This window comes from Terrapene carolina, unplaced genomic scaffold (assembly GCF_002925995.2).
Source record: "Terrapene carolina triunguis isolate 2854851 unplaced genomic scaffold, T_m_triunguis-2.0 Scaffold89, whole genome shotgun sequence".
Classification (NCBI taxonomy): Eukaryota; Metazoa; Chordata; order Testudines; family Emydidae; genus Terrapene; species Terrapene triunguis.
The window spans coordinates 12,940,042-12,953,170 of record NW_020664440.1 but is presented as its reverse complement, the minus strand read 5'-3'; the positions used below and the strand labels follow the sequence as shown (position 1 = coordinate 12,953,170).

General features: G+C 41.3%; 1 protein-coding gene across 2 annotated transcripts; it reads right to left on the bottom strand.

Moving 5' to 3' along the window:
- Window positions 1–330: 330 nt before the first annotated feature.
- TRNT1 (tRNA nucleotidyl transferase 1) lies at window positions 331–12,972 on the bottom strand. Of its 2 annotated transcripts, XM_024195808.2 has the most exons (8): window positions 12,874–12,964; window positions 12,439–12,598; window positions 7,449–7,642; window positions 6,338–6,476; window positions 5,650–5,776; window positions 4,265–4,458; window positions 3,823–4,076; window positions 331–2,069 (listed from the first exon to the last, which is right to left on the bottom strand). In XM_024195808.2, exons 2-8 carry the CDS (start codon window positions 12,596–12,598, stop codon window positions 1,821–1,823), a joined length of 1,317 nt encoding a protein of 438 aa, XP_024051576.1. In that variant the 5' UTR covers window positions 12,874–12,964; the 3' UTR covers window positions 331–1,820. The 2 variants fall into 2 exon arrangements, with proteins under 2 accessions (XP_024051576.1, XP_024051653.1); XM_024195885.2 differs by having other exon boundaries at window positions 1,972–2,064; window positions 12,439–12,972.
- Between the last annotated feature and the right edge of the window lie 157 nt (window positions 12,973–13,129).

Genomic DNA, 13,129 nt, shown 5'->3' with positions numbered 1-13,129 from the left:
CATAAATTTAGTAAGAATTTTAATTGGGGTATTTGATCTGAGGTGCTAAGCAGGTTGCAATCAAAACAGAGTGATTGTATTTAATCACACTATTTTCAAAGCAACTTGTTTCTCAATCTGCTGAGAGTGTGACTTTAAGGATAGAAAAGTCAAAGATGCCAAACCCTCCCGGAGTTTCATCCTGAGAAGAGAAATTTCAAAGCTGCCGCACTAAGTTGCTACCTCACAGGGCTGCTTTAAGGATTAATTCAAGTCTGTAAAGTATTTTAAGTTCCTTAGAGAGAAGGACCTACTTCAGTGCTAAATTGTATCATGTTTTCCCCAGCAAAATTAAACAAAAATACTTTATTTAACAAATTGTAAAGGTAGAATGCTGTGATAAGCATATCAACAGACTAACAAAATACAACCATGCTCTTATTAATATGAAAATACAGTACTCAAGGATTTATGTTTTCTCCTCAGTTTCCGATCATTGGCCCTAAATTGCTACAGAACAATGTATCATGTCTTGAGTGTGTAAGTAACTGGAATCCAACACCCCCCAGTAATAATTAGCCACATAAAAGTACACAAATACATGTTCTGCTGTAAAACTGCTCTGATTTTACTGCCATCTAATGTTAGAGTCATTGTCTGTTTTCCTAAACTAATCCCATTGATTTCAATTCAACTATTCATTGAATGACACTAAACATAAGTAAGGGTGGCAGGAACAAGGCCCTAAGTCAGTTATTTTGAGAGGTGTGGGGGTATTACGGTAGTAAATATATTTTTACAGTCCGTTTCTTATTCCCCCAAATGCTAGACATTTTTTACATGCCCATATTTCACTGGCATGTCCGTACTTCAAAGCATATACCCAGTTCAGGTTCACTTTGCCTAGGGTATGTCAAGAAAACACACCCTAACCCTTTTACTCCCTTTGATATCTGTGACTGTAGGGAAAGGTATGAAGGGAATTACTTCTAGTCAGTAAAGAGAATGGGAGGTGGTTCTCTTTTACTGTGGCAGGATGTGATTACCTGACACTGGAAGGAGAAATCTGGATGAGCTGCTCTGGATCTGCTCTAGTTTTCAGTGGTTACATGTTACACTTTAATAGTCCTCATTTCATGTACAAAAATTAAAATATATTTTAGGAAAAAGGGCAGAGGGGCTCCAAAATTTTGTATACTTGTAAAATGAGAAACAAATGATTGAAAAATCACAAGACATAAAAAGTACTTATACCCAAGTAGATACTGATGATATTGATTTAGACTAGTCATCCGTTTAATCTAAAGTTGATTTTGGAATTAAGATAAAAACCAAAACCTTTAGGAAAACAGGGTTGTTTCACATGATAGGATATCATTTGTTTGGGAACTGTTGAAGTGAACCTTTCAATCTGATACTCAGCTTTGACTACAAAAAATAATGCATTAAAGAGGTTTTTAACTGGAGCACAGAAGTCGTTCACCTTGTCTGTAGCTAAGTTAGAATATCAAAAATCCTTGTGTCACCTCTACTTGCCATTAGGAACACAAGAGATAAAAAAACCCGAAGTATTAATTATTTACCATTTAAACAGAACAAACAGAGGTAGGGTTTTCAGTCAGATTGGCAGAAATAAAGCCGCACGTTACTGCACAGCTAAACTCCTGCATTCAGAGCATAGTATGAATTTTGAACATGAAACAATTCTGCACCTAAAAGTCTTGAACTCAAATGCAATATTGGCTGATAGTAGCATTATATTTACAAATATTTTGATTCTTCCTGTAACAAGATAAATACAATTATGTGCATTACTAAATTATCATCAAACCCCTTAGATTTTACACCTTCTTTACACACGTTAAGAGTTCTTCTTTATCCATTTGGTAACCACTCTTCTTCCACTGATCCCTTAACTGCTGTAACACTGTTCCAATTTCCTTTCCAGAAGAAATTCCCATTTTTCTTAAATCATGGCCACTGACAGGAAAAGAAGGGACAGACCACTCTTGCATTTCCTTTAGAAGATGCTCTTCTCCTTGGTATTTTAGAAGCTCACAGATCCTGGAGTTCATATCAGGTTCCCTAGACTTAAACAAAACAAAACCACACATCAACTATTAAAGTGTCAGAAAACAGCTTAGTCTCAGATCAGTTCCTACTCAACATCACCAACTGACACCACAACTGGCACCCTCTTGGCAGCCTATAAGGGCAAGTTAATATATATACATATATACACCTCTACCTCAATATAACGCTGTCCTCAGGAGCCAAAAAATCTTACCGCGTTATAGGTGAAACCGCGTTATATTGAACTTGCTTTGATCCACCGGAGTGCGCAGCCCCCCTCCCGCTCCCGGAGCACTGCTTTACCGCGTTATATCGAGGTAGCGGGGTGTACGTGTGTGTGTGTACACATTTTATAACATCTCCATTTTAACTGTGCAGTTCATTAGCTTTCCCCAACATCTAACCAAGACTGGCACTTGCAAGAGAGCCACTGTAGCTACCAGACTGACCCAGATGAGAAGTTGGTTTTAGTATTTTGGGGAAGGTGGAACAAATCCGAAGAAATAGTGGAGGTGATATTTTTCATCCCAAGTCAGTGAGCCTGTCTTATTACTTAGGTTTGCAACCTGGGGATTTTTGGCAGATCCTTGGAGGCTTCTGGAAACCCAGATAGTAGTGGCCATTAACCTTTTTTCTTCTGTGTTAATGCAGTATTAGAGATCAGCTGGGACAGTCACAGCCAAACTAACATTCCCCAGATACGTTTGCAAGGAATTGTGCAGCACTGACTCAAACTTTTGTTTCAGATGTTTAAGTCCAACATTTCAAACCTGGCTGCCTTAAAGTTAGACCGATAGACCCATGCAAAATCTGCTACCTTACGGAGTTGGGCAGCTCAGCACTGCTAAAAATGATATTACTTCTAAGAAGGTGCATACATATGGATTTTAGGAGCCTAACACAAACCATCAAATTTGAAAATTTTGGCTTTTTTAGGTATCAAAGTGTGATACAGGTGACCATGTGAATGGCAGCTCTGAAGGGGGCCTCAAAATATCAAACCTTGGTGTTTTATGTGCAAGTGATAGATTTATTATAGTAATTAAATTCCTCCCCTGACCCCCAAACCTCCCCACCCACACCCAACAACCCTCCAGGTTCACTCCCAGGGTCCTTCCCTCTCCCTCAGCTCCTCCGTTGCCCCAGACTCCCCCAAGCCGTTGCACTGCTTCTGAGGGGTATGAGAAATATGTTTCTGTATTGTAGTTTAAATGAATTACTCAAAGTTCTGTATTAATTTGCCTAGTAAGGAATCTATTTGTCAAAAAACATTTCCTGAATCTTTTTTTTTTTTTTTTTGCTGTATTATTACTGTCATACTTGCTGACAGATATTTTGAAACAAATTACCCAAATAATTGAAACGGGTGTGACTCTAATGGTGTTATTTTGACAAAAAAAAATATGCAGAATTTTAAAATATCATGTGCAGAATTTTTAAATTTTTGACACAGAATTCCCCCAGGAGTAAACTATAGTTAACTCTGTATCGCACTTTTCATCCACAAATCTCAAAGTACTTTTGAAAGGAAGGAAAGTATCATGATCCCTATATTACAGGTGGGAAAACTTTGGTGTATAGAGGTGAAGTAACTAACCCAAAATCACAAAGCAGGTCAGTAAAATGGCTGGGAATAGAACCCAAGAGTCTTGATTCCCTGTCCAGGGTCCTCTGCATTGGATGAGGCTGCCTCTTTTCCTGTCTGTCTTAAGTGAGAGCTTTGAGTTTAACATAAGAAATAAAATAGACAGTGATGTGAAATTCACTTACATCTATAATGAAGTCTTGATATGGTTTAAGTGGTTCTGGACTATCTATAGCTTTGATTAAGTCTCTTCTATGCTTCATTATAAAAAAGCCAAGGTTTTTCTCTTCTTTTGAGATTTTCAGCCTCAAATCGAGTTTTATGACATCATCCTGCACCTTGAACAGTGATGTTAGAACGGTCATTGGTTTTGGAAACAGATTCTGAACATTTTTACTGACTTTGTCAAATTCCTCTAAACTCCCATTAACAGGTAATCCTGAAGGGGGACACACAAAAAGCATCATGAAACAGTGTTACAAAAGAACTAGCAAATCAGTAGAGGAAATGGTCTAATCAAATACTGCACAACACCACAAATGACTATGGAGACTACTGCCATCTTAATATGCTGGTCTGCAGTTATTTGTGTTATACAATTCTTATGCAACCATCATTGTACTTTACCTATATAATGGGCAACATCGAGTTCATACATAAGTCGAACCAAATGATTTACGTGGTTTCCAACAAGAATTTTTTTCAGTTCCACCCAAATCCTCTCTCCTGATATTCCAGCCAAACCTTTGGCATTTTTCTTAATTGCTTCCAGAGTATTAGGTTCATGGTCACCAGGCTTTTCTGCTACTCTTCCATAAAACCTACAAAATAAGAATTCTAATTTTTACTACTATTAACGATTCTCCTGTTTATTACTTCTCCTCAGAGAATTACCTCAGGGCAATATTAACTGTCCTAATCTTAAAGTATTCATGGAGTATTAAAGTGCAACTGATCTTACAAAATTAGAACTTCTATAGTGCTTTATATATCCACAGATGTCAAAGTACATCACGCTTTCAAAGGCATCATCACTTCATTCTACAGATGAAACTGAGGTACAGTTGAAAAGGGTCTTACAGAAAGTTGGTGGCAGACCTTGGGACAGAATTGAAGTCTCTTAGGGACAGATTTTCAAAGGTATTTAGGTGTCTAGTGGGTTTTTCAAATCCACCTAAACAGATTAGGTGCCTAACAGGAGTCAGGCAGCTAATCTGTTTAGGCACTTTTGAAAATTCCACTAGGTGCCTATCTGCATCTTTAGATGGCTATATAAATGCCTTTGAAAATCTGGCCGCTGACTGCTATGACCTACTCCCAATGAACCAATCAGTTTCTAAACTTGTAATGATTATCCAACTTTTGTGTCTTCAGAATACCTCTTTCCTTTTCTCTCTGCATGTTCTCAGATAACGTGTCATTCCTAAACCATTCCTGAGAGGTTAATGCTATGTTGGCTCTACTCTAACTTCCCTTGTAAAAAATGGCAACACTCCCCATTCCTCAACACACATTACACACCCACTAACCTTCCAAGCCACTGTAGTGAATTCTGGACATCTGCTGCCAAATCAGAGGCAATCACAAAAGAAAAACTGATTGATCACTGAAAATTTCTAGGCATGGTAACATTAGATCCATTGAGGGGTCAGAGTAACCAGTAAATTGAGCTTCACATTATGAGTTAACTCCACAGTTCTAAAGCTGACCCAGTCTTGTTTCTCCATCTACATGTTTGGTTAATAACTGGGACATGAGGCTGCAGAAACCAATGTGGTAAGACCCATCGCCCTATTTATCACTGCAGAGGGAAAATCATTACCAAAATTACATTTGATTCCTTATTTTCAGCATCTTACTGAGGACAAGGCACTATATGAGTTTGGCCTGTGTGTTTTTCATGACACACAGTTTCTATTTATCCAACTGGCTGTGGAATATAACACTCTACAGTTATTTTCAAACAAAATCTTCACAAATGTTATTCTTTATTTAGAAAAGCAAAGTATTACCTGAAATATCTTAGTATTCGTAAATAATCCTCTTGTATTCTCTGGCTTGCATGTCCTACAAATCTGACTCTCTTGTTTTTTAAGTCTTCGTAACCTCTGAAATAATCAAAAAGCGTGCCATCCAAACCTAGTACAGAAAAAGTGTTTTTAAAAGGCGTACTTAAGTAAATGTAAAAACAGCCTATAATTTAGTTAATTTAAAGCAGCAGAGATTATACACTTAGTTTTAACAAGATACGCTATTACTGGGTAGATGATTAAATTGCAGCAAGGGAGGTTTAGGTTGGACATTAGGAAAAACTTCCTAACTATCAGGGTGGTTAAGCACTGGAATAAATTGCCCAGGGAGGTTGTGGAATCTTCATCACTGGAGATTTTTAAGAGCAGGTTAGACAAACACCTGTCAGGAATGGTCTAGAAAATACTTAGTCCTGCCATGAGTGCACGGGACTGGACTAGATGACCTCTTGAGGTCCCTTCCAGTCCTATGATTCTATGAAGAAAATGCTCGCATCAGAAGACATGAAAGCCAAGATATCCTCTGATCTGTCAGATCTCCCGCATTTGTGCAACCCCCAGTTTAGCTATAGGAATAAGCGGAGGCAGATTGTGGCTTTTGTTGAAGGCCTAGATGAAACACTGCCTTCAACAATAAGACAAATTGTATTTTATTTTTGGAAGAACTTACCTAAAAACATAGAGTTGATTGTAAGATCTCTTCTTTCAGCATCTTTTTCCCAGTCAGTTGTGAATTCCACCTCTGCATGTCGTCCATCAGTGACTACATCAATTCTAAGTGTGGTAATTTCAAAGTTCTGTTCATGGAGCTGCAATTCACACAATATTGTTGTTTTATCTTCAAACACAATAGGGAAAAGGAGTCAATGTACAAAAGTTAAATGTTTCTTTGTGCATATCCAGCTTCTAAACACATGTACAATGAATTCCATGAACAGAAAAATCAGAATACGTTCATTGTAAGTTAGGTAAGGTTTCATTTTTAATTTTCTCATGCTACTTGGGGTGCTATACTTCTGTTCAGAAAACAGAAGCAAAATAATTATACAAATCTTGGAGGAAATAATTGCAATGGTACTTTGGCTAAGATCAAGCATAGTATCAGTTTACTATTGGATAAGCCCTGTATTGGGGACAATATATCCTGCTTTTATATGGGGATGGACTATCTAACACAGGGGCGGGCAAACTTTTTGGCCTGAGGGCCGCATCGGCTTTCGGAAATTGTATGGAGGGCCGGTTAGGGGAGGCTGTGCCTCCCCAAATAGCCAGGCAAGGCCCGGCCCCTGCCCCCTATCCACTCCCCCACCTCCTGCTTCTCACCCCGATGCCCCCGTGGGACCCCTGCCCCATCCACCCCCCCCCCACTCCCTGTCCCCGACCGCCCCCGGAACCCCCGCCCCTGACTGCCCCCCATCCAACCCCTCCTCTCATTCCTGACTGCCCCCGCCCCCAGGACTCCTGCCCCTGACTGCCCCCCGCCGCCCCATCCCACCCCCCCCCCCCCTCCCGGTCCCCCCCCCCCCCCCAGGATCCCTGCCCCATCCAACCCCCTCTTCTCCCTGTCCCCTGACTGCCCCTGGAACCTCTGTCCCTGACTGCCCCATCCAACCCCCCCTCTCCTTCCTGTCTGCCCCCCAGAACCCCTGCCCCATCCAACCACCCCTTCTCCCTGTCCCCCTGACTGCCCCGCGCAGGCCGTAGTTTGCCCACCTCTGATCTAACAGATCTTTTCTAACCACTAAGAGCCTACATGATTCATAAACCTAGTTTGTGATTACCCTGGCAGTAATGGTTCCATGTTTTTCTCCTTTGTTATTGATCATACGAACACCAGCAGACCGGAACATTTCCTTCATCTGAGTAGGTGTAGCAATGGTGGCAAAGTCCACATCTTGTGGTTTCATTCCATTTAATAAATCTCTGACAGCACCTCCAGCTATTCTTAATTCATACTTTTCCTTTTCAAATAACTCTGGGAGGGGAAAAAGTCATGGTAAGAATATTTTCTTTTAAAAATGTAATATCCATCTTTAACCAGCTGTAGATTTGGCTCACACATACATTAGGGCAGATTTTCAAAGATGTGGCAAATGTGAAATACGCACAAATACCAGGATTGCAGGTAAAAATCAAAAACAAACTAGGCATGTGCACATACAACCAAGCCAGCTGATTACCTAACTGGCCATGTATGGACGCAAATCTGTTTGCATTCATGACATTGCATGCACACATTTGAAAATCTAGCCCAGTACATCATTTTAACAGAGGCTTGTTTTGCATAAAAGACAAAAAGACAATATAGGCCTTGTGCATTCAGCAAATAAATACACCTCTACCCCAATATAACGCTGTCCTGGGAAGCCAAAAAATCTTACCACGTTAGAGGTGAAACCGCGTTATATCGAACTTGCTTTGATCCGCCGGAGTGCGCAGCCCCCCCCCCCGGAGCACTGCTTTACCGCGTTATATCCGAATTCGTGTTATATCGGGTCGCGTTATATCGGGGTAGAGGTGTATTTAGGTTACTGTAATTTGCATAAGGTTATACTTGCTGTAAAGTTTGAATAGCACCACAAGAGAACCTAAACAAGAATAACTGTGCAAGTGCCCGAACATGCACACCATTAGGTCTATGTGAAATTAAAACATGTGATAAACAGTTTAAAGCAGTGATACTCAGATCTCAGCGGTTCAGAAGCCAAATTAGCGATCAACATTACCTAAAAGAGCCACAGTAGTATGAATTCATTGTTTCATTCAATATTTTATGTATATAATGTGTGTGTGTGTGTATATATATATATATATATATAAACACACACACTATTCTCACAACAAAATGAGAGCTGCAGGAGACACATTAAAGAGACATTTCTGACTTGTGAGACTCAGTCTAGTATCACTGGTTTAAAGATTACTGCTGGTAATGGTTCAGTAGTGACTTCTGTTGTCACTGTGGACACAGAATGTGAAGAAATGCCTCTATGTCCTTGAAGAACTAAAATAGTTAGTCTGCTGCCTTCAGCAGCTTCTTGACATAAATTATGAGGTGCACTGTCTTCTTTGGAATTTATACAAATGATTGTCATATTTGAAATTGGTAAAAAAAGAATATATGGCAAAGTACACATCTCCCTGTAGTCTTAATATTTTACCAAAAAGAGGCAACCTTCCTCAATTTATTTAGAAAAGTGGTTCCTGCAAGCCTTGCAATACTTTTATTTCAGTGCATCTGCAAGATTCGTTAGAAACCAAATATTTATTTTCTTTCAGGCAATACGTTAATTTTACTAGAATTTAAAATATTTTTTTAAATAAAGTTTCAAAAGACACCCTTTAAAGTTGAGAGGCATGGTCAGTACATTACTACCACACTCCGGCAAATGACATTATAATTTACATAAATATTATTACAGTGCAGTTTTCCCAATCTCCAATGTTTTCTTCTTGACAGATTTACTCAAAATTTGATACATCTCAATTCAAGGTCAGAGGTGTAACTGCAATACCATATTTATTCAGTGGTGCCAAAATCAGTTGTTCCACCCCAAGTTTAAAAGAAAAAGTCAGATTCAAGAAGTGAGATTTGTTTTCAACTAAGAAAAGAGAAACACACAAAGAACATATTATACATAAAAATGCGTTAAAATGTCCAAGTTTGCTAAAGCGAGGCAGTGGTTTTTTAGACCTCTTAATTGTAAAACGAAGACAGAAGAAACAAGAATACATGCTAATTTAGGAACAAAATTGTTGATTTTTTCATTGTCTATAAACCTACTGTGAATAAAAATGTTTTCATTTATTATTTCAATTAAAAGAGTTTTGAGGATAAATATTCCCTTGTAGTGTTGAAATCCTTAATAATACCCGCACATGAGAACCAAAAAGTCAAATAGACTAAAAACTGACTGAAATGGCTTTGACCAATGTGCCAATTATACTGTCCTAGCTGAATGAAATGCAAACAAGGAAACAACATACATGGGGAAAAAACAGCTGTTTAAAGCTTTCAGTTTCAACAATGTAAGGCATTTTAGTATCAGCCATATTAAAATGTTCTTTTTTCTTGAAAGTGTCCCCTTAAGAAGTTAGAATAAAATGATATATGAAGCCACTTTAATGTATTTATTCATTTATTTTACAAAGTGATTTAATAATATTTTAAACTTACATAGTACTATCCCGAAAGATCCCAAACACTTCACACATTACACAAAACACCCCAACTTTTGGAAGGGACGGCAAACAAATGGCACACAAAGTCAATGAAATTTTGTCTAAGACACTAGAGCAAATCCAAATTCAATATATGTACCATCAAATCTTTAATATATTTACAGAGCTAAGATAACAGGATCTCTAAGTTTAGAAAGCTTATGCTCCAATACTTCTGTTAGTCTTAAAGGTGCCACAGGACCCTCTGTTGAGATTAGAATGCAATTCTACCCTCAGGAAATGAATCTCTAAAAATGTCACAGTGGGACTCCACATACATTGTCTCACTGATCTGCATTTTAAATTTGCTCAGTTTGAAAGTGAAAAGATTTGTTTTCTAAATGCCATCACCCACAAACTCACCCTGGACCCCTACTTCTCTCCATTTCATAAATCACCACTAGTAATAGAGGTTCTGCAAGCCAAATGTAACTTCGGCCCCATAAACTTCAGATTTTGCACTCAGTGACACTATCAGCCTTAGGTAACTTTGCACAGGTGTTACCTATAATCTGAAGACAGAGGGGTTGCCAAGGTGCAATTTGGCAGATAGCAATGAGCAAAATAAAAGAATCCAGCTTGACTGTGAAAACACCCAGGGTTTGTGCAGATGACATTTGCAAGCTGGGCATATCTGAAATGTGAATCATAGAAATGTAGGACTGGAAGGGAGCTCAAGAGATCATCTAGTCCAGTACCCTGCACTGAGGCAGGACTAAGTGTTATCTAGATCATTCCTGACAGGTGTATGTCTAACTTGCTCTTAAAAATCTCCCATGACGGAGATCCCGCAACCTCCCTAGATAATTTGTTCCAGTGCTTAACTACCTTGACAATTAGCAAGTTTTTCCTAATGTCTAACTGAATCTCCCTTGCTACAATTTAAGCCCATTTATCACTCTCCTCTTTATAAAAACCTTTTACGCACTTGAAGACTGGTACATCCCCTCTCAGTCTTCTCTTCTCCAGACTAAACAAACCCAAGTTTTTCTACCTTACAGGTCATCTTTTCTAGACCTTTAATCATTTTAGTTGCTCTCTTCTGGACTCTCCCCAATATATCCACTCCTTTCAGGGATGAAAGTAGGTTAGGCCACTTACTGGTACAGGCTGGGGGGGGGGGGGGGGGGTTCCGGCCCCTGGAAGGGGGGGGGCCTCAGGCAGAAGGGGCGGGGCTGAGGGTCAACATCCCCCAACCAGCCTTTTCAGGCCGCCTGGCCCGTGCGGTCTGGGGCTCCCGTGTTAATTTAAAGGGCCTGAGGCTCCGGATGCCGCTGCTGCACTAGCGGCAGCAGTGTCCGGAGCCCCGGGTCCTTTTAAATTGCCGGCCCCAGGGCAACTGCTCCCTTTGGCCCCCCCGCCCATCAGAGGCTGCGGGAGGGAGGGGAGAGGCAATGGGGCAGGGACAGTAAAGCGCTGCAGGACCCTTTGCCACGGCAGCGTTTTAACGTTGCTGCGCCTCCCGCTGACCAGGGGGGCCTGCCGGGGGGGGCGCAGGAACGTTAAAGCGCTGCCGCGGCAAAGGACGGGGGGAAGGGACAGCGACGTTAAAGCGCTTTAAGGACGGTCCTTTGCTGCGGCAGCGCTTTGAAGATCCTTAAAGCGCCGTCGCAGCAAAGGACCGTCCTTAAAGCGCTGCCCCCTCCCCCCGCCCGCGGCCCTGCCGGTACAGACCCTACCAGCAGGGCTGCCGACAGGGGAGGCAAAAGGGGCAGGGACACTAAAGCACTGCCGCGGCAGCGCTTTAATGTGGGCTGGGTATGGCTCACTTTCACTCGACTCCTTTTCCCAACTTCCAAGTGTGGTGCCCAGAACTGGACGCAATACTCCAGTTAAGGCTTTATCAGTGTCGAACAGAGTGGAAGAATTACTTCTCATGTCTTGATACTGATTGGTAAAATCTAAGAATAGAGCTCACAATCAATTTGGGGCTTGTGCCTAGCTTCTTGACAGTGTGCCCTGAGGTTGGTACTCACACTCTTGTGCTTCTGCAAGACAACTTGACCCAGAGAACAATATCTGCACATTGATGGTACGGTTCCACCTTTCATTTTCTGAGTTCATAAGTGATGGAGTAAGAGTCGATGATGAATATGGAACCATTTACACAAAGTCACGTTTGCAGGAAGCACTGAATTTTACAGTTAAACAAAAGCATACATGTTCCAGCATGCAGTACCTGCACCAATACCTAGCCCCTCCTACATGTGTACAGATAAAGGCTATGTGTACATTATTAGCGATCTCTCTGATGGAGATATCCATTCATTGGTGAGAAATGCACTTGTGTCCACACTCAAATTTGTTTCAATATATATTTCTCTAACCATTAATCAATGCACGCTATACCAACACAAGGTTGTAGTAAGCTTCCCTCTGTATTAGCTTCATCAATTGAGTGGCAGCCTGGACCCCTCCAAATTCCAATTAGTGCTAACAGTGCTCTGAGCTAGTGATCTACAATGATCTGGTCACTTTTCTGAACTCCACTGCCAGGGGTTTGCTCGACCAGAAGTCACCTCTGAGGATGGAAGTATAAGGGTCTCTCACCTGCCACACTCTTCAGCCCTGGGGTGAAGAGAGACTGGAATTCCGGAGACTCCAGCTTCATGGTGACCAAGTGCCGTCCCTGGATCTGGACCCCTCTCTGGGTGAGGGGGAAGAGGTGGAGACCTCCCCTGCAGCGCTGCAGGAACAGCTGACACCACATCTAAAGAGAAGGAATGGACCCAGTTTAAGTTGGGACGGAACCCGCAGCAGAGGACAGAAAGCCAAGTTCCCCTTCTCTGCAGCTTCTCCACAAAGGTGGGAAGGGGCAAACTACTGATCTTGCCATGAATATGCCCCCTTCAATCACCACAGCACCGGCGCACCTCCAGAACTTCAATGAATGTCTGCTCAGTGCAGCCTCTGTGAAATAAGGAAGCATCACCACCTCTGTTTTACACATGGGAAACTAGGAACAGGTATTAAACCCTTGCCTACGCATGCTGTGGTTCCCGCTTCACTGCTCCTGACTGACGATGCATAGACCCACTCAGGCCAGAATAACGGTGCCTTGTTCTGGGTTAGCTCAACCGACTCTGAAAGGTTCAGATTCCAGAATAAGAGCCAGAGGGGTAGCCGTGTTAGTCTGAATCTGTAAAAAGCAACAGAGGGTCCTGTGGCACCTTTGAGACTAACAGAAGTATTGGGAGCATAAGCTTTCGTGGGTAAGAACCTCACTTCTTCAGATGCAAGA

Coding starts and splice junctions, on each gene's coding strand:
- TRNT1 (XM_024195808.2), bottom strand. CDS start 12,598: ATGTGGTGTCAGCTGTTCCTGCAGCGCTGCAGGGGAGGTCTCCACCTC. Junction 5,777..6,337: donor AATCAACTCTATGTTTTTAG/GTAAGTTCTTCC, acceptor TTTCTGTACTAG/GTTTGGATGGCACGCTTTTT. Junction 2,070..3,822: donor ATCAAGACTTCATTATAGAT/GTAAGTGAATTT, acceptor GTTTTGTTTAAG/TCTAGGGAACCTGATATGAA.